The sequence below is a fragment of the Coffea arabica genome, chromosome 1c (assembly GCF_036785885.1).
Source record: "Coffea arabica cultivar ET-39 chromosome 1c, Coffea Arabica ET-39 HiFi, whole genome shotgun sequence".
Classification (NCBI taxonomy): Eukaryota; Viridiplantae; Streptophyta; class Magnoliopsida; order Gentianales; family Rubiaceae; genus Coffea; species Coffea arabica.
This window is the reverse complement of record NC_092310.1, coordinates 41498985-41520022: the sequence shown is the minus strand read 5'-3', so window position 1 is coordinate 41520022 and position 21038 is coordinate 41498985. Positions and strand designations below refer to the sequence as shown.

At 39.2% G+C, this 21038-nt stretch overlaps 3 protein-coding genes across 5 annotated transcripts; all 3 read left to right on the top strand.

The window, feature by feature from the left end:
* Positions 1-249: 249 nt before the first annotated feature.
* On the top strand, positions 250-11499 carry LOC113723718 (transcription factor TGA2.2-like). 3 transcript variants are annotated; one of them, XM_072067751.1, is made up of 10 exons: positions 296-516; positions 2204-2375; positions 2529-2594; positions 2679-2738; positions 3792-3869; positions 3958-4009; positions 4726-4997; positions 7760-8008; positions 10557-10699; positions 11251-11499. In XM_072067751.1, exons 2-10 carry the CDS (start codon positions 2310-2312, stop codon positions 11258-11260), a joined length of 996 nt encoding a protein of 331 aa, XP_071923852.1. In that variant the 5' UTR covers positions 296-516; positions 2204-2309; the 3' UTR covers positions 11261-11499. The 3 variants fall into 3 exon arrangements, with proteins under 3 accessions (XP_071923866.1, XP_071923852.1, XP_071923909.1); XM_072067765.1 differs by lacking the exon at positions 11251-11499 and having other exon boundaries at positions 250-516; positions 10557-11058; XM_072067808.1 differs by lacking the exon at positions 2529-2594 and having other exon boundaries at positions 376-516; positions 11251-11339.
* A 4311-nt stretch (positions 11500-15810) lies between these two features.
* Positions 15811-18473, top strand: LOC113739671 (uncharacterized). Its single transcript, XM_027266958.2, has 4 exons — positions 15811-17193; positions 17340-17498; positions 17611-17724; positions 17832-18473. Exons 1-4 carry the CDS (start codon positions 15811-15813, stop codon positions 18471-18473), a joined length of 2298 nt encoding a protein of 765 aa, XP_027122759.2.
* Positions 18474-18500: 27 nt separating this feature from the next.
* On the top strand, positions 18501-19151 carry LOC140005313 (uncharacterized). Its single transcript, XM_072046136.1, has one exon. The coding sequence runs from the start codon at positions 18501-18503 to the stop codon at positions 19149-19151; it is 651 nt and encodes a 216-aa protein (XP_071902237.1).
* The last annotated feature ends 1887 nt before the right edge of the window (positions 19152-21038 follow it).

Here is a 21038-nt window from a genome sequence, read left to right as displayed (position 1 = left end):
AACCCTAGTCAGAACTTTTGTCTAATTCAACACTCCACTTGACATAAAACAGGAAAAAAAAAAAGGAAAGAAAAAAGAGAGTGGTATTGAATAGGTAATTAATATGTAGACAAAAAGTCAAAATTGGCAAGTGAAAAGAGAGAAGAGAGAGAAGAACTTTGTTCCAAAGTTGACGACGTCATATGCCCATTTTCCTCTTTCCATTTCTCCCCATTTTCTAATCCGGGTTTCGCTTTCTTTAGCCTTTCGTTTCCGGAAGAATAAAAAGAAAAGCACAGCAACAGAGGAAAAAAGAAGCAGGAAAAAGAAGGAAAAAAGGCTTCAGAAGTTTAGTCACTGATTTTACTGAACTTCAAAAGAAGAGGAAGAAGGAGAAGCAGTGGCTGCTGCAGTAATTAGTTTTGAGTACTGAATTTGAGTTGGGTGGGTGGGCTTTTGATAAAAGAAAAAGGGAAAGGAAAAGGCAAAAATTCTGGGCTTCTGATAGATTTTCCTGGTTCAGTACTTCTTCTGACGGTAAGTTTTTGTTTCCTCTGTGGTTAGTTTTTGATGCCCAGTTGGTTGTTTGCTTGATTGGGTGTTTGTGTGATTTGTGAGAGCTAATTGGGTTTCTATGCTAGTGGGTTTTGATTTAAATTCAAAAAGAAGTAAAAAGAAAGAGAAAAATATAGTGCACTTTACTCCTTTTTTTACCCCTTTGGTGATGGTGGTGGTGATGAAGTATGTTTTTTTTTAGTTTGATTTGTTTGTTTGATGAGAACCCATATGAGACAGGAGTGTATGTTGGGGTGGTAATAGAGTTTAAGAACTTGAATTGGGGTTTAAATTTATGTATACTTCATCTATTTTTTGAGTAGAAGCTATGTAGATGTATATTTGAAATAAAGGTTTTGTTTGTTTGTTTGTTGATAAGTTTAGTATTTGATCTTCACGGGGCAGAATGTGTAAAGGGATCTAGTTGTTGGTTCAGCATTGGCTTAAGAACTGTTAGCAGTTACCTAATTGCAGTGTTGGGAAATAAGATGCTTTTGTATTTGTATTGACTCTGGTCTTTGAAAGAAGCTGAATTTTTGCCTCTAGTTGAATTTGAGGAGTTAGGAAAGGCTGATTTAAATGGAAAAGGGTGAAAGGATGGTAGTTGAAACTGTTTTGCAGATTTATGTACTGTAATTCTTGAATACTCGGAGCTTAATAGCTGATTGAAGAAGATCGAGTAGCAGTGCTTTTGTTGGAATTTTATACACCCTTTTGAATATTGTACGAAATATATCCTGCAAGTCCTTTAGATGTGTATGTAGTTTGGTTTTTTAACTGGTGGATACTGAATTTTAAGGAGCTAGGAAAGGTAAATTTAAATGGAGAGGTGTGAAAAGATGGTAGTCAATACTGTTGCACCGTTTTACTTAATATAACCGTTGACATGGATGATTACTTGGAGCTAAATATCCGATTGAAGAAGATTGAATAGCAGTGTTTTGATTGGAGTTTCATATGCCGTTCTGCAATTTGTACAAATTTATACTCCAAATCCTTTCGATTCATGGGTCAATTGTTGGCTTTAGCAATATTTTGTTTCTTATCATATCTGATATGTACAGAGTACACAAAGTGTTGGACATCTAGCTTTGGCATCTAATAAGTATCCAGTCATTGGGTTGTTCTGTTTGTGAACTACATTTCTAGCTGAGTAACATCTAATAACTTGTTAAACAAAAGACATTCATCTTGGTAGATGCCTGCAGAGCTCCTAAAACGGATGGGAAAAATAGTTAACTAGCAACCACCTGTAGGCAATAGCCAATTGTAAGAGGGCTTGAGCATCTTCAATAGAGAGCAGGAATAAAGTTTTGTATGCCATTTCATCGGGTAAGGGGTTCAGGCCTATTGGGTTTTCCTTTCTATCAGTGCTTTATTATTGAAGAAAAGGTATAGAGCATGTAAACCATAAACTCACTTTATGAATGCATGATTATGATTTAAAAGTTCTTCAATTTGTTTGATGATATTCAGTGAAATATATCTTCAGAGGATAACTAGAAGCTGTTAAGGCTACTGAATACAATTAATACAGTTTTATGCTTGAGAAAATCTCCAAGAGTTAAATGAGTTAAACCGTTAGTTTGATTCATATCTTCAGCATTGCTTCTATAACAATCTGTTGTAAAAGCATTATAATTGAATGACTGCCATGCTTGCTTTGCAGAGTGACAAATTCAATGAAAGTGGGTTTTACTTTCCTGCTGTCACTGGGAGTCAGACTTTTAGTCCAAACTGAATAGTTGTATAAGAAGTTGAGAGCAGAGTCCGTGATGGCAGATGTCAGTCCCAGGACTGATACTTCTACTGATGCAAGCACTGAAGATAAGAACTCAAGGGTAATGATCGTTGCCTGTTGAATTGTATTCCTGTACTAGAATTGTGGTTGTATGATCATATTATTCCACAGTTTCACTGAGCCATTTAGTGTTGGATATTTGGGTTTTCTTTAGCCAAATATTAACATGAATACTTGCTTATTCTGGACACAGTTCCACAATAACCAAGGGCTGGCTGTTGTGGCTTCTGATGGGAGTGACAAGTCTAGAGATCAAAAGGTTGTCACCATTGAGTTGAATATATTCTTTTTAAACTTTATGTTCAAAATATTGACCACGTGACTTTGGGTTTCAAATACGCAGACTCTTCGTAGGCTTGCACAAAATAGGGAAGCTGCAAGAAAGAGCCGTTTAAGGAAAAAAGTGGGTTCTCTTTTTACCTTTATATATATTTGGTTCTCATGACCTGTTTCTACAGCGTCTTATTAAATTTTTTTGCATGTTTAATTGAATTTGCACTGCCCTGTTCAATGTGATTATGTATTAGTATCTGGTGTGTTATTCGGCAGAACAATGGTTCAACATCTAAATTAGTAATCTCTATTTGCTTTCTTTCATTTTAATATTGGAAAATGAACATGAGACATCTCATGAAATTATGGTTCTGTCACAGAAAATAAAATCATGGTATGTATCATAAAGTTTTTGGTAGGAAAGATATTGTAAATATGAAGCAAGGCTCAACTCTTGTGATATTTTTCCTGTAGCACTTTTTCCTTTACATTATTCATATGAAATCCACGAGAGACTTGTCCCTATAGGAAAGCAATCCATATCTGTTGGTTTGAAACAGGAACTTGTGCTACTTGTTGATAAAAAAATGTTCTCTTCGTGACTGCTTGTTCCTTCAACATGTATGCTTTATTCCAAAGTCAATGGAATGGGTTGGTTTATGATTTCCAACAATTATATGGATATATAATCACTAAACTAGACATTCTTATTCCCTGACATCTTTCGGGGCACATATAAATTGGGACTTTTGATTAGTTTGCATACCCCCCAATGCAACAAATTCCCCTTTCTCCAGGAGTTAATTTGCCAACTTCAGGTTTTACTTTCTCAAGTCAAAGTTAAATTTCATTTATGCTGATTTGAAAAGTTTAGGGAGTTGAAATTATTTTCTTTATCTTTCCAGCAAGAAAGGGTTGAAACCACATCTTTAAAGTTGCCAGCAAAAGGAGTTTAAAATAATCCGCTTGCATATTTCGTGAAGTTCTTATCCAAATGAAGGGGTATGTGGGGTTATATATGTGATCTAATTATGGGTGTAGTGATTGCTACTGGCTTTTTGTTTCCTTGACCAACTTTTCTTTTACTCCTTGTGCATTAGTTTGTCCTCTTTTATGGTTGTTCCATGACCATGCTTTCTTTCACTCGTTGTGCACTAAATTATCTTCTTTTCTGGTCATCTAGGCATATGTTCAGCAACTGGAGAGCAGCAGGATGAAGTTGACACAACTTGAGCAGGAGCTGCAACGGGCTCGGCAGCAGGTTTGTCTTGGGTTACTTCTTGATTTTTTTTCTTCTTCTGTCTTTTATGTGTACTCTTGATTCAACTAAATCTATTTTCTTCGTGAAGGGGATATTTATTTCAAGTTCGGGAGATCAATCTCAATCTATGAGTGGGAATGGTATGGTTATCTCTTTCAATTCAGAACTCATTCTCTTGTAACATAGCATTTCAATGATTGTTTGTGTATTTGTGGTTGGTATGCTTGGAATACTTTCTCTCTGATATACATTGTCTATTTAGAAGAAATGAATTTTACAGTAGTGAAGGTTTCTGTGTGAGAGAGCTGCAGGAAAAATATTGAAAAAGTTTATAAGGTGTTTTGTTGTTTTGTGGCAATAGTTCTTAAAAATAAAAAAGGATTTTAGCAATACATACATGTGCTCTCTGTTCGTCTTCCATGGGGAAAAAAGGTTCATTCTCACAAACCAAGTAGAAAACACTTAGGCTTTACATCCATTTTATTCAGTTTTCAGCCCTACAAATCATCTGAAATGCCTATTGGCTCTAACTTCTTTGAGCTTTGCTGACATGTGAAGAGATGTTGATAAGTAATTTGGTCCAATCAAATATTAGCAACATTTTGTTGAGAATTGGGTTAAACAAATGAAATTGCTAATTCTGTGGTATTCATGGTATTGTCCAATTAGGCATTTTCATCTGGCATTAAGTTAACACAGCATGAAATATGTATTCACATATATTGAAATCTACTATAGCTTAATTGTATGAGTTTGCTGTGATATTTTAAGTTCATTTATCCTACTGTCATGTTCTGAGCATCTACTTCTTGCCTAGATTTGGTTAAAAGAAAGCACTGACAACCCTATTCTTTAGGAGCCTTGGCATTTGATGTAGAGTATGCTCGATGGCTGGAAGAGCACAACCGTAGAATAAATGAGCTAAGAGGAGCTGTCAATTCCCATGCTGGTGATGGTGAACTCCGCATCATTGTGGATGGCATCTTGGCACATTATGATGACATATTCAGGATTAAAGCGGATGCTGCTAAGGCTGATGTCTTTCATATTTTATCAGGCATGTGGAAAACTCCTGCAGAAAGATGCTTCCTCTGGCTTGGTGGATTTCGTTCATCTGAACTCCTTAAGGTGAGGTCATACATCATGATTTACTTTTTTGGGTAGAACTTTTTCAGATGATTGGTGGGTAAATAATAGGCGCTCCTCCTCCTACTCCCCTCTATCTCTCTCTCTCTCTTCTCACGACAATTGTTGTATGCATGTGCAATGTGTGGTTTTCACAATAGGGACAACTTACCTCCCCGGAACATCATGCATTTTAGTCTTGCATGGAATCATGCTACGTCAGTTGATCTGATCCCTATAGCTGTTTTCTTAGTCTGTGGGTACTGATGCTCCATCGATATGTTAAGTTGTTGATGAAAATGATAAAAAGAAGGTAGATAGGATTATTTGGCATCTTTATTGTTCATGCTAAACTATAAATATGAAAGTAATTCTTCATTAAAAGAACAAAGTGGAAAAACGGAAATTTAGGTAACTCTTAGTTACCCATAGATCAAAAGGAGATGTAAGCTTAGGATCAATTTTGAACCATTGTTTCAAATGTTCTCGACTCAAGGCTTTTGGTAATCATAAGATCCTTCTGAGCAGAAAAAACAACTTTTGCCTCCAGAAAGGGATTTTGTGAATGTAGGTGCATTGCAAATTGAAAAGATATAAACTTTTAATGTCCATCACTTTGCAGAAGTGTAATGTGCTTGGCATTAACATGATCTTTTATTCTATATCCTCTTCTGCGTTTATGTACATGATTTGGCATGGTTTGTAAATATTGATGTAGTTTTACATTATGGACCTCAAATTAACATGCAAATCTTGCAAATTGCCTGTATAAATATCCAATATTTGTCATCACCTCCTGTCCTTTCCTTATTCTCTTTTATTTTAACTTCCTCTTATCAAAATTTTGTGACTGTTTCTTTTATGGATGTCGTTTTTATCTCTCTGTTGATTGTCAAACTTAACGAGGCCGTCGATCCATTTTAGTTAGAACGTGGTTCCAATCTAACAATGGTTTAGATTTAGACCCACAGGAAAATTCTTTTGTGCTCTGATGCTTTTACTAATGATTAGCTGATGGCTCAACAGTAACGGTGTATCATGTCCACGGAGGATGGTTTTGGAAGACATGGGCTTGTGATACACTTGAGAAAATTAATCACAATCATTATCTGATACGAGAGTTGGGCACAAAATGAAGTAAGGTGGCATTGCAATGTCATGGTTAAGAGAATAAAGATAATGTTGTGAAGTTTGTGATCTGGATAACTGCTTTTTTCTTTTTTTTTTTTGGCGAGAGATTTTTACTTTTGGATTACAGCTGTGTTTCAGCCCAGGATTTATATGGGTTGGCTGACTCTCATGCAAATTGGAAGTGGAGAACGATCAATAGCTAATCCTTATTTTTTCCATCATATCTTAGACTTATCATTAGGAAATAGTTTTGGTCTTAAAAAGTTTCAGAGATGGATAATTGGATGCTCTAAATTATGTTCATATCATGTGATGAACTGCTGTGATTGCCTGACAAAACTGCAAAAGAGTAGTATTACTTGTTGAATATCAAATTCCTACATTCAAGTTTGTTATCAAACATATCACAACAGGTAGTTATGATAAGAGTCATGTTGTCTGTTCTCATTGGTTTTTGCTTTCCTGTCAGGTAAATTTGTCTGACTCCATTTTAATTTTAGTCTAAATTACAGATGCACCCTCTTCCACACAACCCCATCCCACACTCCCCCCCCCCCCCCCCCCCCCAAACCAAAAAAAAAATCCCTTAACACACCATTACAATAGGAAGGTGGATACCAGTGCATTCAAGCATATCATCTTCATACTAAACATCTTTGTTTGGTTGTAGACGTACATTCAAGATCATTGTAACTAGTCAAACCCGACACTTTTATCTTTTATATTATCAACTCAAGGGAGGCTTGTGTAATTTGCATTCTTGTAGTCCACCTTTTGGAGAAAGGAGAAGGGAGGGGCTGCAAGAAGGTTGGTTTTATGCATACGTGTTTTATGGCAATAGGCAACAGCGGCATAACTGCTGATGAAATGATGGTGCAGATTGTGACAATAAGAACAAGTGTTGTCGGATTTTCCTATGTTCAGTTATTGATTCACTGCACTAGCTTTTGTTTTATGTCATATTAGAACTTCAGGGCCAAAGATGGATTTGATTTTTTCATTTTTGGTGTCCTCGGTTATTAAGCTTGGTTAGCTGTTAAAGTTTATACAATCCTTATAAAAATTTTGGTTTCCAAGTCTTAATTTATGTACACCTATGAGTGAGCTTAGCTTTACATAGAGATGGAGTGCAGCAGTTAGTATGAATTTTTCCCACTGGATACATGCACAAGTCTAGAAATGTGTGTGCCTCTGTGTGTGTGTGTTGAGAGAGAGAGATCCATTTGAGAGTAAATTGATGGTTAAATTGGCACTACTGAGCGCAGACATGAACAACAAAGAGCAACACTTAACTTTTTTTTTTTTTTTTTTTTTTCTATTTTCCTTCACTGGGTGCAACTCCAAAGAATTGCTTTGCATTTTATCATAGCTCTGATGATCCTGTGGATGCTCGAGTGCTTGCCATGCTTCAATGTTATTATATGTGTCTTTTGACCGTTCTTGTATTTCTTGGGGTGAAGCCACTGCATTTATTGGTAGCTGTCTGGTAGCTATGAGCTGTAGAGATCTAAGTTGTGCATGAATTCCAAGTATATGTGATCCATTTCCATTTTGCATTTCCTTATTGGATGAAGATTTGACACTTGGAGTGCATGCATCATTCGTTAGCTAAAAATTGACTATTCTGTTTACAGCTGCTTATAAATCAGTTGGAGCCATTAACAGAGCAACAGCTATTGGCTATAAATAACTTGCAACAATCATCACAGCAGGCAGAGGATGCATTGTCACAAGGAATGGAGGCATTACAACAATCATTGGCTGAGACCCTGGCTGGTTCTCTTGGACCTTCAGGTGGTTCAACGGGGAATGTGGCTAATTACATGGGTCAAATGGCAATGGCCATGGGAAAGCTGGGAACTCTCGAGGGCTTTATTCGTCAGGTTGGTCTTTGAATAAATTTTAAACATGTTGATGGAATTCAGTTTGTCTCTTAAGCGTTTGTTTTGATTAACTTGCATTCTCCTTATTTTGCAATAAATATATGGAGTGCTTAGAGCTATAAGTACAGTGCCAATAGCATAAGTAAAAGTTGTGTTTAATAACTTAGCAAATCAGCTAAACGAGCATAAGTCAAATGTGGAACGAGATGATATTAAAAGATTCCTTCCTCAACCCCATGCACAGTGTGGAAGGCATCATAGAGTTATGGAGCTGAACATGTATATTTATTACCTAAGGCTTGTAGCTGCTGAGTGTTATAAACTTGTTTTAAGTTCTTCAAATTCACGAGTCATGTTGCAATATTCAACCTGATTTTTATTATGTACTTTTATTTATGGATTGCTTAAATTTCTGGTTCTTTATCTTCTAGTCTCGTGGAATAAATATTCATGTCCGTTGTTCACTTGTTTCTTCAAATAATATGCTTAGAATGTTTCATACTTTTATTTTCTTGTTTAATTTATAGATTTGTGCAATAGTTTACAGTATCAACTTACACTTGTATTAAATTGTACCACTTTATCGTTTCTTGTGTGCTTTGGCATATGAGAAACTTTTATTTGTTATCTCATTTTAGCCCTCAGGATGGACTTTTTGCTTTAATAAAGTCCCTCTGTGCAACTGCTTCCAGAAAATTATTATTGACCCATCCAACAAAGGGCTAATGCATACTACTCATGAAAATGGGAGTGTGATTTAGGTATTTCCACACTTGTTTTTTCTGTTCTCTTACCCCTCCTATTTCTTCTTCTTTCTTGGTGTTCACCCTGCTCCTCCCCCCAAATTGGCAGCCTGTATCTGCATAGCAACCTCCCATCCACCACTTTCTCCAAGCTACCTCCAACTTCAGTCTTTTCGTGCACTGTTTTACACAGCCCAAAATCTGGCCCCCTCTGAAATTGCACCTGAGACCTGCCTCTCCCTCTGATAAAGTTGTTCATTGAACCACGTCTACTCAAAAGCCAACTGCAAACATGTCCTTCCGTTTTTTGAATTACCTTGTGGTCATTTACTTTGTCTAGTTCATATTCGTAGGATTTAAGTGGCTTTGGTGCCCTGAAGACTTTAGGAAGCTTCGGGTAGCATCAATTTGTATCTTGAATCTAGAGGGGGTCTAGCACTTTTCATTTTTGACGGATTAGCAGTTTCTTTTATTGACTGAGAAATAGTTTAGCATGAAAGTCATAGAGTTTAGTAGCGATTTTTGCAATGATGGAGGAGTTGCTACGACTGCTATGGGTTTTTTTTCTTGACATTTTGACCTGTGTTTTTTCTGTTATTAGGCTCTTAAACCCTTGCTATGTTTTAGTTGGAAGGATTGGTTCAATTGAAGCAATTTTCATACACAGAGGGCAAAATTGAGAAGAGAGTGTTTTTGGAGAAAGGGGGGGGGGGTTCTGAATTGACAGGATAGCATAGTTCAGAGAGCCAAATGGTATAAACAAATGGAATAAACCTCACTTTCCAATAGGTTTTTAGGTGGCACGAATAGATTATTGTAAATCATGTGGATGTCCGATGTCTTTTATTTAATTGTACTTCTTGTAATTTAGTTCTGTTGAAACAAGCAAAGCTGCAATAAATGAGCAAAGTTGTTCTTTAGAGGTCTCCATCGAATAACCAGAAGAGTCTTGATGACCTCTACTGCTTTTATTGTAATTACTGATTACTTTCAGGTGACAAATTTCACCATATCATGCCCAGTCACCAAAAAATGCTCGTCACCTGCCCCACCACCACAACACGCACCCCTCCCCCTCCCCAAAAAAAAAAACTGTGGGAGATAGGCACTGGCAGTCATCATAATCTCTACTCTATAATACATGATTGGCCTTAGATTTTGTCTGATCTACTGTGGTTCCTGTTGTTGCACCCATTCAAAGAATGCTTCCTACTTCCTGGCTACACTAGCTATCTATGTCCAGAACTGCTCCAAGTGCTTTTGCACAACAGTGACCTCTGGCGATTCAATAGCCCTGTTCTTCCATCGGTAACTGAATCTTTATCAGATGGACCTAGTATTGCAGATTTTGACAGTAAATGACATCCCTTGATCTTCTGGATTGCAGTAATTGTGAAAATTTCTTCTTTTTTTTTTTTATCGATTGAAAAGAACTAAATCTTTTCACATCGCAAAACCTTGTGTAACTTACAAAAAACTTAATAGGAGAGAGGTCATTGCAATTGAAGAAATGGGGAAATTTATTAGGGAAATTCGACAAGGTGTTAAATTGAATTATAGATGAGTTTTGTTGGATTGGAAATATGTAAGGTCTGCATAAGTGTAACAATTTTTATGGATGTTAATGTGATGTATTAATTGGGATTTGATATTGCTTGTTTCTTGTTACTATGCCTTGTTTGAGTGTCATAGTTTACTTATTCTTCTTAAGAACAATGTGGAAGCAATTGGATCGTGTTGAGATTCTAGTTGTGAGTTTTGTTTTCTATGCTGGTGAATTTATGTATGCACCTTTTAAATCTCAGGCTGACAATTTGCGGCAGCAGACGTTGCAGCAAATGCATCGGATATTGACAACTCGGCAATCTGCTCGGGCTCTACTTGCAATCAGTGACTATTTTTCTCGGCTGCGAGCACTTAGTTCCCTGTGGCTTGCTCGCCCGAGAGAGTAAGATCTACAATCTCACTTTCTGGTACTGATTTGAAAGCAGAGTAGATCTTTCCTAGTGATTTATGTCTATCAAGATTCTCCCTGGTGCATATATTGGATTATTTCCTTTTTTTTGTCAAAAACTCTGGAAGGGAGCTAGCTATTCATCTCTACAAGCTTGTAAGAATGAGTTTGAAAAATTTTTCCTTTTCCATTGGGTAAAGTTAACATGGTCAGTGAAGTTTTAGAGTCTGTAGCATATCAGTTATGTAATCAAGGTTAGTCAAAGCGTAACTGTAATCTATCTGGGTACTGTGCCAGAGTGCTGACCTTAATTGAGTATTGCCATTAAGACTAACTGGCACTTTTGCATTGCATTCTCCTTCTTGGTATTCTATGCATGCTCATTTTCTGTCTGGACTGCAGGGTACTTGGTCATTGTTCGTTTTGGCATAATTTGAGCAATTGCGGCTGATTCCTTCAGATTATATGCTTTTAACATCTTTTCAAAGTTTAGTCTGCCCCTTTGAAATTGCCTGAAATGATGGTTTATAATCGCTCTCTTTCAGGCCTAGTTGATAGGAAAGAAGTGAAAGTTGTGAAAGAAAGGTAGCGGAGATCCCCATCTCTCCTACGAAGTTTCCCATGTGAAAGAAAATGTTCCCTTATTCTATTGGGATAATTTGAGAAACCTCCCCTGAGGTTTCTAATAATTTCACTTGGCTCCCCTAAGGTTTTAAAAATTACACTCACCTCCCTTGTCCATTTAAAATGATAATACTAACCTTAATATTTATAATAAAACTCTTTTGTTGTCATGTTTATGCTAAGGATGGATTTTATAATTTTTTTACCATTTTCTTTCTTATTCATTTTTCTTATATTCCATTACAAGTATAGAAGAATTATCAATATTGTCCCTACTATCTATTCAAATTAAACATTAAACTAGTAATATTTTTTGATAATTTTTAGTATCCTCCAATTTTTTTGTAGCTTTTTTTGTTTTGGTATCAAAATCAAGGATAACTCAACAATGATTAAAAACAAATTGTTCAAAATCATTACCAGATTATGATAGTTCCACTACTAAATAAGTCCATAAATTTTTATTAAAAAAATAGTTCATAAATTTTAAAAGAAACAAAATAGCACTTTCTTCTCTATTTTAAAAAGAATTTATATACCCAATATAGTACTATGAAAAATATCAGATTATAACCAAAGATTTATTGTTATAACTGATTATTAAATAATAAATATTAGTATGAAAAAAACGACACTTTTTTTGTTTAGAAGAACAAATTGAACTTTGCAAGATAAGAGCATGTTAGGGTATTCATTAAATTTTTTACTCTATTTTAAAGTTTGGTTACCAAAGTGCTAAATTAAGGGAGATAAGTGTAATTTTCAATACAACAAGGGAACTAAGTGAAATAGTAAGATACCTCAAGGGAGGTTTCTGAAATTATCCCTATTTTAGGATAATTTTAGGATAATTTTAGAAACCTCCCCTGAGGTTTCTAATAGTTTCACTGACACTCTTTTAACTTTAAAAAATATCACTTGCCTTCCTATTTTTAATTTCTTGTAACATTATTAACCCATTTTAAAATATATTATTTAAAAATTCATTTTTGGATAGAGAAGATGTTTTCATTTCAAAAGGACCCTTTGTTATCTATTTTGTTTTTCAAAATTGAAAGTATGTAACAGAAGGTTGAAAATAAAGACAAACCATGCAAATATATAATGTTGATGGAATTAATATAACAGTGATATTTTAATGTACAAAAAAATGGTTTAAGAACATATTCAAAGTGTTTTCAAGTAAAAAATGATTATTCCATTATTATAAGTTTTCGATCAATTTGAGTAGTTTTTCAAATGTTTAGAATTTTCAAAATTTTCTGAAATTGTTGTCTGAATTGATGGCTTCAAAAAGAAAAAGACCATTGTTTATGTTTATAAACTCATTTGAGGTTTTATCAAAGACCAAAAATTATTTTCTTAATTTGTAAGTGTTTGTGCATGAATTTTAAGGATTTATGAATGGAGTACAAGCCTTTTGAAATTTCTATTTTTTTTATCCAAATTAATGGCTTGAAAACTTGAAAAAATAAAACTTTTTGAAAGATGTAGGTTAATTAGTCCTTGATTTTAATGATTAATGAAACAAAATGATGGTTTAAACTAATATTTTAAATGATTTTTGTCATTAGTACAGGTGCTCAAACAATTGGCAAAGTAAAGGAAGCAAAACAATAAGGAATAAAGTTTTTTCATTGAGCATCGGATGCACACCAAATGGATCGGACGTCCACCAAATGGATCAGACATCCGAAAGATAAAGTGAAAATTGACCCTAATGATTGGACAATGGGCCAGATGCATAGCTGAACTATCAGACATCCAAAATTTTAAAAGGAAATTTTGGAGCTCTCTATTTCTGCCGGACGCATCTTTTGGATGTTATATCGAATGTTCAAAATTCCTAACAAAAACTCACTCAACATACTTTCAAACGTAGTGTTGGAATAGCTATTGATAGTTTATTTTTTTTTGGAAGCTAAGCTAGTTCCACCTTGAGAGAATACACCTTGAGAGAATTAGGGTTCATACGCCGCCATTGTGATCTTATGGCTGCATGTCCCTCCTCCGCTGTGGGGGAGGGTGTACCGCCTTCGGCAAATACAAAGAATGGCCTTCGTTCGTTTGCGGAGGTGGTTTCGGCAAAGCAGAATCTGGGGTTCCAGTCCAAGTCATTCGCTTCCCTTTTGTCTCCTGCCGCTAGAGAAACAAGGGTTCAGGCTGTTACGTCTACTCATAGAGGGGAGCCAGCAGTGTGTTTTTCCGTGGAAGATATCAAAAGGGTTGCGGTCCCTTTCCAGTTTTCATTGGTGGGGAAGTTCTCTAGGGGTCGGCCTTCGATGGAGGACCTGTGTAAATTTTTTCGTGCACTAGATTTGAAAGACGATTTCTCGTTGGGGCTGATGGATCGTAGGTATATTCTTATCAAGTTATCAAACGAGGCAGATTTTTATCGTATCTGGTCGCGCAATATCTGGTATATTCAGGATGTTCCAATGAGAATTTTTAAGTGGTCGACGGATTTTCATGTGGACAGGGAATCCTCGGTTGTGCCAGTCTGGTTTTCCCTGCCTAAGCTGCCGGTCCATCTCTTCCACAAGGAGTGTTTATTCTCCATTGTGGCATGCCTGGGCAGGCCGTTGTGCGTGGATTCGGCTACTGCTGTGGGTTCGCAGCCAAGCGTAGCAAGGGTGTGTGTTGAGGTGGATCTGCAGAGGGAGATTCCAGGAAGGGTCTGGATTTCAGTGGGGGATAGGATGGGCTTTTGGCAGGTTTTGATGGCAGAAAATCTCCCAAAGTATTGCGGGTTCTGCTTACACCAGGGTCACAACGAGGCTGATTGCAGGCTTAAGCATCCTGGGCCACATCCTGACCAGATGGGTCGCTCGCAGGTAGGGAGGACATTGCATGGAGTGGGCACAGCTTTGGGCAAGGGAGAGTCTGAAGGTGGTGCCGCAGTGGCGGTGGGGGAGCATGGTAGTGAGGCGGCTAAGAATGCTGTGGGTCGGACGCAAGTGTTGGTGGAGACAGCGACAGCAGTGGATCCATCATCAGCCGAGGCGCAGGTGAGTGCGGGTGCGGAGGACTATGTCCACAGACCAGGCAGTGGGCATGGAAGGGTCAGGTACAGTGTGGGGGCCGCCCCTGAGGGGGGAGTTGTAACACAGGAGGAGGCGGGGGAGGTCGCAGCTACTGATCTAGCAAGGGGCATGGTGGGGGCGATGAGCAATGGGGAAAGCCGTGACTTGGTTGACGTCAACCGTTCTGTGATGGAGACTTGGGTGGAGGAGGCAATGGAGAGAGCTGCTGACAGGGTTCTGCAAGACATGGCTGATCGTGTCATGGCAGAGGATTCGGCGGCAGTGGAACGTAGTGAGCAGCAGGGGGAGTTACTGCTAGAGCACAGCGAGGCCGAGCATATCCAGCAGCCACTAATGGTAACTACGGACAGGTTGGATGAGCAAATGGATGTTGAAGCGGTTGAAGGGAGGGTTTTTGAGCTTCCCCAGATTGCAGGGGATCTGTCACCAAGGATGGTTGTAGTGCCTGAGCCCAGCTCGGCATCTTTATTTGTGGAGCTGAACATTGAAAATCCAGGTGATGCAGGGAAGGGGTTCAGACCGGCAAAGGGACGGGGAGCTAGGGTCCGGATCCCGTCAGACAGGCAGCTCAGGTCAGCAACTTGTCCTCCAAATTCTTCCCATTGTCTTCATCATGATTAATGTCCTTATATGGAATATTAGAGGGGTTTCTAGAAGCCCTAACCTACGTAGATTAATTCGCTTAGTGAGAACACATGGCATTTCAGTGGTAGCTATATCTGAACCTAAAATGAATGTTGCACGTGCCGAGAGCATACGGATGCGTCTAGCTTTTGATTCGGTTGTGGTCAACCAGTCAGGGGATCTTTGGATTTTCTTTAATGGCCCTTTTGGTGTGTCAATTGTGGGGGATTCTACTCAGCATATCTCATTAGCTGTACATCACCCGTGGTTGCTAGAGCCCTTGTTTTTTTCTTTCGTCCACGCAAGGTGTTCTATGGTGGAACGGCGGGAGCTGTGGGCTAGTTTACTAAGGGATAAACCCCGGGCAGCCCCATGGTGCATTGGGGGAGACTTTAACGTCATAACGGCATCTCACGAAAAGCGTGGAGGTCGGCCTTTTGCCATGTCTGACGGGGTGGAGTTTTTGTCGTTTATGGAGGAGGCAGGGGTTTTTGATGCTGGCTTCTCGGGTTCAAGCTATACATGGTGCAACAATAGGAGGGGGCGAGCACGGATATGGAAACGGTTTGATAGGCTAGTATTGAATGAGGAATGCCTTGGGGTGGCTCCAGCCGTGTCAGTTGTTCACCTTGCTAGGCACCCGTCAGATCATTCTCCTCTAAAGATTTCATTCCGTTCTAGGCTTGATAATAAACCACGGCCATTTCGGTTCTTGAACATGTGGACAGAAAGGACGGACTTGTTAGAGGTGATTCGAGAGGCCTGGGAGAGGGACTTCAGGGATCCCCCTTGCGGATCTTTTGTGCAAAATTGATGGCGGTGAGGAGGAGTATTCAGAGATGGAATAGGGAGGTCTTTGGTAATATCTTTGATGCGGTCAAGAGAGCGGAGGCAGGGCTCCTAAGAGCCGAGGGAGTTGTTGAGACTGATGCCACTGAGGAAGCACAGATGGAGTTACACAGGGCCCAAGCGGAGCTAAGACGAGCACTAGCAGTGGAGGAGCAATTATGGCACCAGAAGGCCAGGGTACGATGGTTACAGCATGGGGACCAGAACTCTAAGTATTTTCATGCGTTAGTAAAGCAGAGGCGGGTGCAAGGGTTGATACATAGGGTGAGGAAGGCTGATGGAGTATGGGTGGAGGATGATGTTGACATTGCAACCGAGGCGGTTGCATATTTCACTAGTTTGTTCTCGGGTGAAGCTACGTCTCAATCGGAAGGATTGCTCAACTTGATCCCACAGTTGATAACGGAGGAGGACAATGGGGTTTTAGAAGAGGTTCCCACCATGGAAGAAATTAGACGAGTGGTATTCTCCATGGATGGGGAGAGTGCTGCGGGCCCGGATGGCTTCACAGGGAAGTTCTTCACCTTCGCTTGGGACGTCATTGCTCAGGATATCTACAGGGCGGTTGGGAGTTTCTTTTGTGGGGCGGAGATGCCTCGTTTCATTACCTCTACATCCATAGTGCTAATTCCCAAGGTTCCTAATCCCCAAGATTTCTCGAAGTTTCGGCCCATCAGTCTGTGTAATTTTTTCAATAAGGTGATTTCCAGGATCCTGGTGGACCGGATTGCTCCGATTTTACCAAGAATCATCTCTCCCCAACAAACAGGCTTTGTCCAAGGGCGTAATATCACGGAAAACTATTTGTTGGCCCAGGAGCTAATCTCGGGCATGGGGAAAAAGTCAAGGAGGGGAAATATAGTGCTAAAATTGGATATGACAAAAGCCTATGATCGAATGTCTTGGGTACACATTACTTCGGTTTTGCGGAAGTTTGGGTTTGGGGAAAGGTTTATTGACATAGTATGGCGTCTTCTGGCAAATGTTTGGTTCTCAGTGATCATCAACGGGGCGTCCCACGGATTCTTTAAGTCTAGCAGGGGTCTTAGGCAAGGGGATCCTCTGTCTCCTGTATTGTTTGTTATTGGAGCAGAGACGTTATCCAGGGGTTTGAATAACCTAGCTCAACAGAAGGGTTATTTGGGGTTTCGGGTTTCGAGGGCTTGTCCCAGAGTCACGCACCTTGCTTTTGCAGATGATGTAATGATTTTTACAAATGGGGCTACTGCGGGGTTAAAGGGCGTCATGCACGTTTTAGGGGCATATCAGCAGTCCTCCGGCCAACTGGTGAATACGCAAAAGAGTGGCTATTTAGTTCATCCGTCGTTGACCCCAAGCCGCAGAAGGGTGATTGAAAGGGTCACGCAGTTCACACATCAGGAATTCCCTCTCCGATATCTTGGCTTTCCCTTATATATTGGACGGTGTAAGACATCATATTTTGGGGACGTAGTTCAGGTGCTCTTAAACAAAATTCTGACCTGGAAATCCAGGTTTTTGTCCACGGGGGGAAAGTTAACCTTGATTCGGCATGTGCTTTTGTCTGTTCCGGTCCACCTGCTCTCGGCTGCGGTGTTACCTGCTTCGCTTTTCAGATTGGTGGAAAAGGTGTGCGCGAACTTCCTATGGGGTGCTTCGGACGAAGGCACGAGGTATCACTGGATTGGGTGGTCTCAATTATGCTACCCGGTTGAGGAGGGAGGAGTGGGTCTCAGAAGGTTACGTGACAGTTATATGGCTTTTTCTTGTAAATTGTGGTGGCAGTTTAGGGCCGGATCATCACTCTGGGCGAGCTTTATGCGTGCTAAATATTGTCGAGACCTCCATCCGTGCGAGGTGGAGCTGAGTCGTCACGACTCCGGCACTTGGCGGAGAATGGTAAACATTAGTAGGCAAGCAGAATTTTCTGTGAGTTGGCGGATCTAGGGGGGTCTTGCCATTTTTGGTTTGATAACTGGATTGGGACAGGCGCTTTGTTTCATAAGGCTACGGTGGCCCCAACCCTCTCCTTTACTGACTTCATCGTTAACGGAAAGTGGAGCTCAAGTTTACTCTCCCTAGCTCTTCCCCCTGACTTAGTTCCTTCTGTTGTATCACTCCCGATCCCTTACGGTGGTCGAGCGGATGAGCCCATATGGAGATTGACTTCGTCTGGCGAATTTTCAGTGGCTTCGGCTTTCGAGGAGGTTCGACAGGCTCGTTGCCCTTCTTTCGTCCATTCTCATCTCTGGCATCCTCGCATCCCGTTGAAAATCTCTCTCTTCATGCTGCGGTTGTTGTTGGGGAGGTTGCCACTCCCTGATGTGTTGTGTAAAATGGGGTTTCAGATGAGGCCATCTAAATGTTGGTGCTGCCCGGAGGGAGCGTGCGAGACGGTGGAACATGCATTTTCTGAGGGGCAGGCGGCTAAGGAGGTGTGGTCCTATTTTACTGGTTTGTGCGATATTATGTATGGCGGGTCGTCTTTGCGGGCGAGGGTCGTGGCTTGGTGGATGTCGTCTCCGTGTTCAGCATACAGGCGGCTTATCTTCAGGTTGCTGCCGAGTTTCATTTGCTGGCACATTTGGAGGGCGCGGAACGCATCGATGTTTGAAGGGGTCCGGATGCACTCAAAAACCATTTGTTAAGCCGTTTCGTCCGACATAAGGTTAGCGATGGAGATTCATTTTCATAAGAGGCTTGGTTGTCTCTCATTTCCTCAGCTCTACGAGTTGTCCAGTAATCCAGCCAGTAGAGTTAGCTTTCACATAGTGCGGTGGTCGGCAAGGCCAGGCTGTTTAATTCTGAATACGGACGGGTGCTCCAAGGGTAACCCAGGGTGTAGTGGGGGAGGTGGTATCTTGCGTGACGCTTCTGGGGGGCCTATCCTGGCTTTCTCGGCTTTCTTCGGCATACGATCGAGTTTACATGCGGAAGCCCTCGCAATGCTAACCGGCCTTCGGATGTGTGTGAAGCAAGGGTTTGTAACAGTAGATCTTCAATCGGATTCTCGGGTGTTAGTGGGGATTATCCAGCGTCGCTTCCGGTGTCCGTGGCAGATCCGGCCTGAGATAGAGCAAATCTGGGACTTGGCAGCTACCGGAGTGAGAGTCTCTCATTGCTACAGAGAAGCCAACCGGGTGGCGGATATTCTGGCCAATGTGGGTGTTTCTCACCCACAGCAGGGTTACATTATGTATGATAGCACTAGCATAATTTCGAAGTTAGCGAAGGGGGAGATTCGTTTAGACAAGCTAGGCATGTCTTCTGTTAGAAGGATAGTAAGGGAGGTGGAGCGGTCAGACCGGGTGCGGGACTCTGTGTAATTCTGATTATGGTTTTGCTTCATCAATAATAATTCAGCTATTCTTATAAAAAAAAAACGTAGTGTTGGACAAAGAGCAATTAGATTGGACATCCGACACACAGGATTGGACGTCCAAACAAGTCCAACGACTAGTTTTTAATAGCTAGTTTTTTTGACCATTAGAAAGACTTTTAGGGCAAATTTTTAATACCTATAAATACTCCTAAGTATGAGAAAAAGAGAGACTTTTGCCTACACAAAATACAAGCTTTCAAGAGTGATATTTTGGTAGAAATGTAGTTTAGTTATTGTATAGATGTGAAAAAAGTGGGTTTGTGAGATTTTTGAAAGAGGAGAAGTAAAACCTTTCGTGAAAGTGACCCTCACTTGTAAAGTAGTTCCTAATTGGTTGGATAAATTTTAAATTGTAGTTAGTTGAGTGTAAATTAGGAGAATTGTAAAATTCACTGGCTAAACTTAAGGCTTTTAGGGTGAGGAAGGAGTGAGCTTTTACTTGTACAAGTTAGTTAATATTACCATCAATTGAAGAAGCTATCAAGTTGATTCAACTTCAAATTTGGCGAAACTTGGAAGTATGTTGGTTTGCATTTTTGTCTTTTACCTTTTCTTTTTACTACTTAATTGTGCAATCTGTATTGAGTTTTCTTGAATTAATTGAATCATTTGTTATATCATCATGAGTTTTATATGAAACATTTTTATTGGGTGAATATTTGCATTACTTTCTTGATTTGCAAACAACCTAATTTACCCCTATTTTAGATTTTTTGAGCCTTATAATTGGTATCAGAATTTGGTCTCATAGAGGTTAAATTCAATCAACTTAGGAGTAAAGATGGCAACCAATAATGTTTTATATTAAGATAGTCAATCTATTGTTATACCATTTATGTTTAGCGGCTCGCATTTTAGTAGTTAGAAACAAAGAATAGAAGTTTTCTTGCAATCTATTGATATTGAGTTTTTGTATACTACTATTGATGGTCTGTATGAAATTAAAAATAATTCATGCTACAACAAATTCGAGTATATTAAAAACTAGGCAGGAATTAGATGAAAATAATAAAATATATCTTTCTGTGAATGTTAAGACCGTGAATGTGTTATATAATACTTTAGATACTTATCAATCTAGTAGGATTAAAAGTTGTAAATGGGCCGAGGAAATTTGGGATAAATTGTGTGAAATACATGAAGGTAGTCAAGATATTAGAGATGAAATAAATTTTTACTAGTTGCTAAATATGATTCTTTTAAAATGGAACTTCGTGAGAATGTCAATAAGATGTATTGTAGATTTAGTGATATTAAAGATCTTGAATTGCTTGATAAATAATATTCTTTGGGTGAGAAAAATAGAAAGATTATGAATGCTTTATCTAAAGAATAGGAAACCAAGATTACGGTCATAGAGGAAGCTAAAATTTTGAATTATATGCCCATTGATTCTCTTGTCAACTCGCTAACCTCTTATGAGTTGAAAATAAAATCAAAAGTGCAAGATGAAGAAGAAGTTAGAGTCAAGAGAGGTAATGCACTTAAAACTTCTTAAGAAGAAGAGGATCTACTCTCAATTGATGGTAAAGATGTGAAATTTAATGAAAGTGATATAACTCCTATGACCAAAACCATCAAGAAACTCTTTAACAATAAGAAAACATTTAGAAGAGGTGGACCAAACAATAACTAATTCTCAAATTTCACCAAAGCAAGAGAATATAGAAGACAAAACATCAACAACTTCCAAATCACATGGAATGATTGCAATTCGGATGGTGAAATTGAAGAAGAATATGAAAAGGCCTAAATAGCATTGATAGCTATTAGAACTGATGGGGTAATTTCTAACTATTCCTCTAATGATGAAAATGATGATGATGTGTGA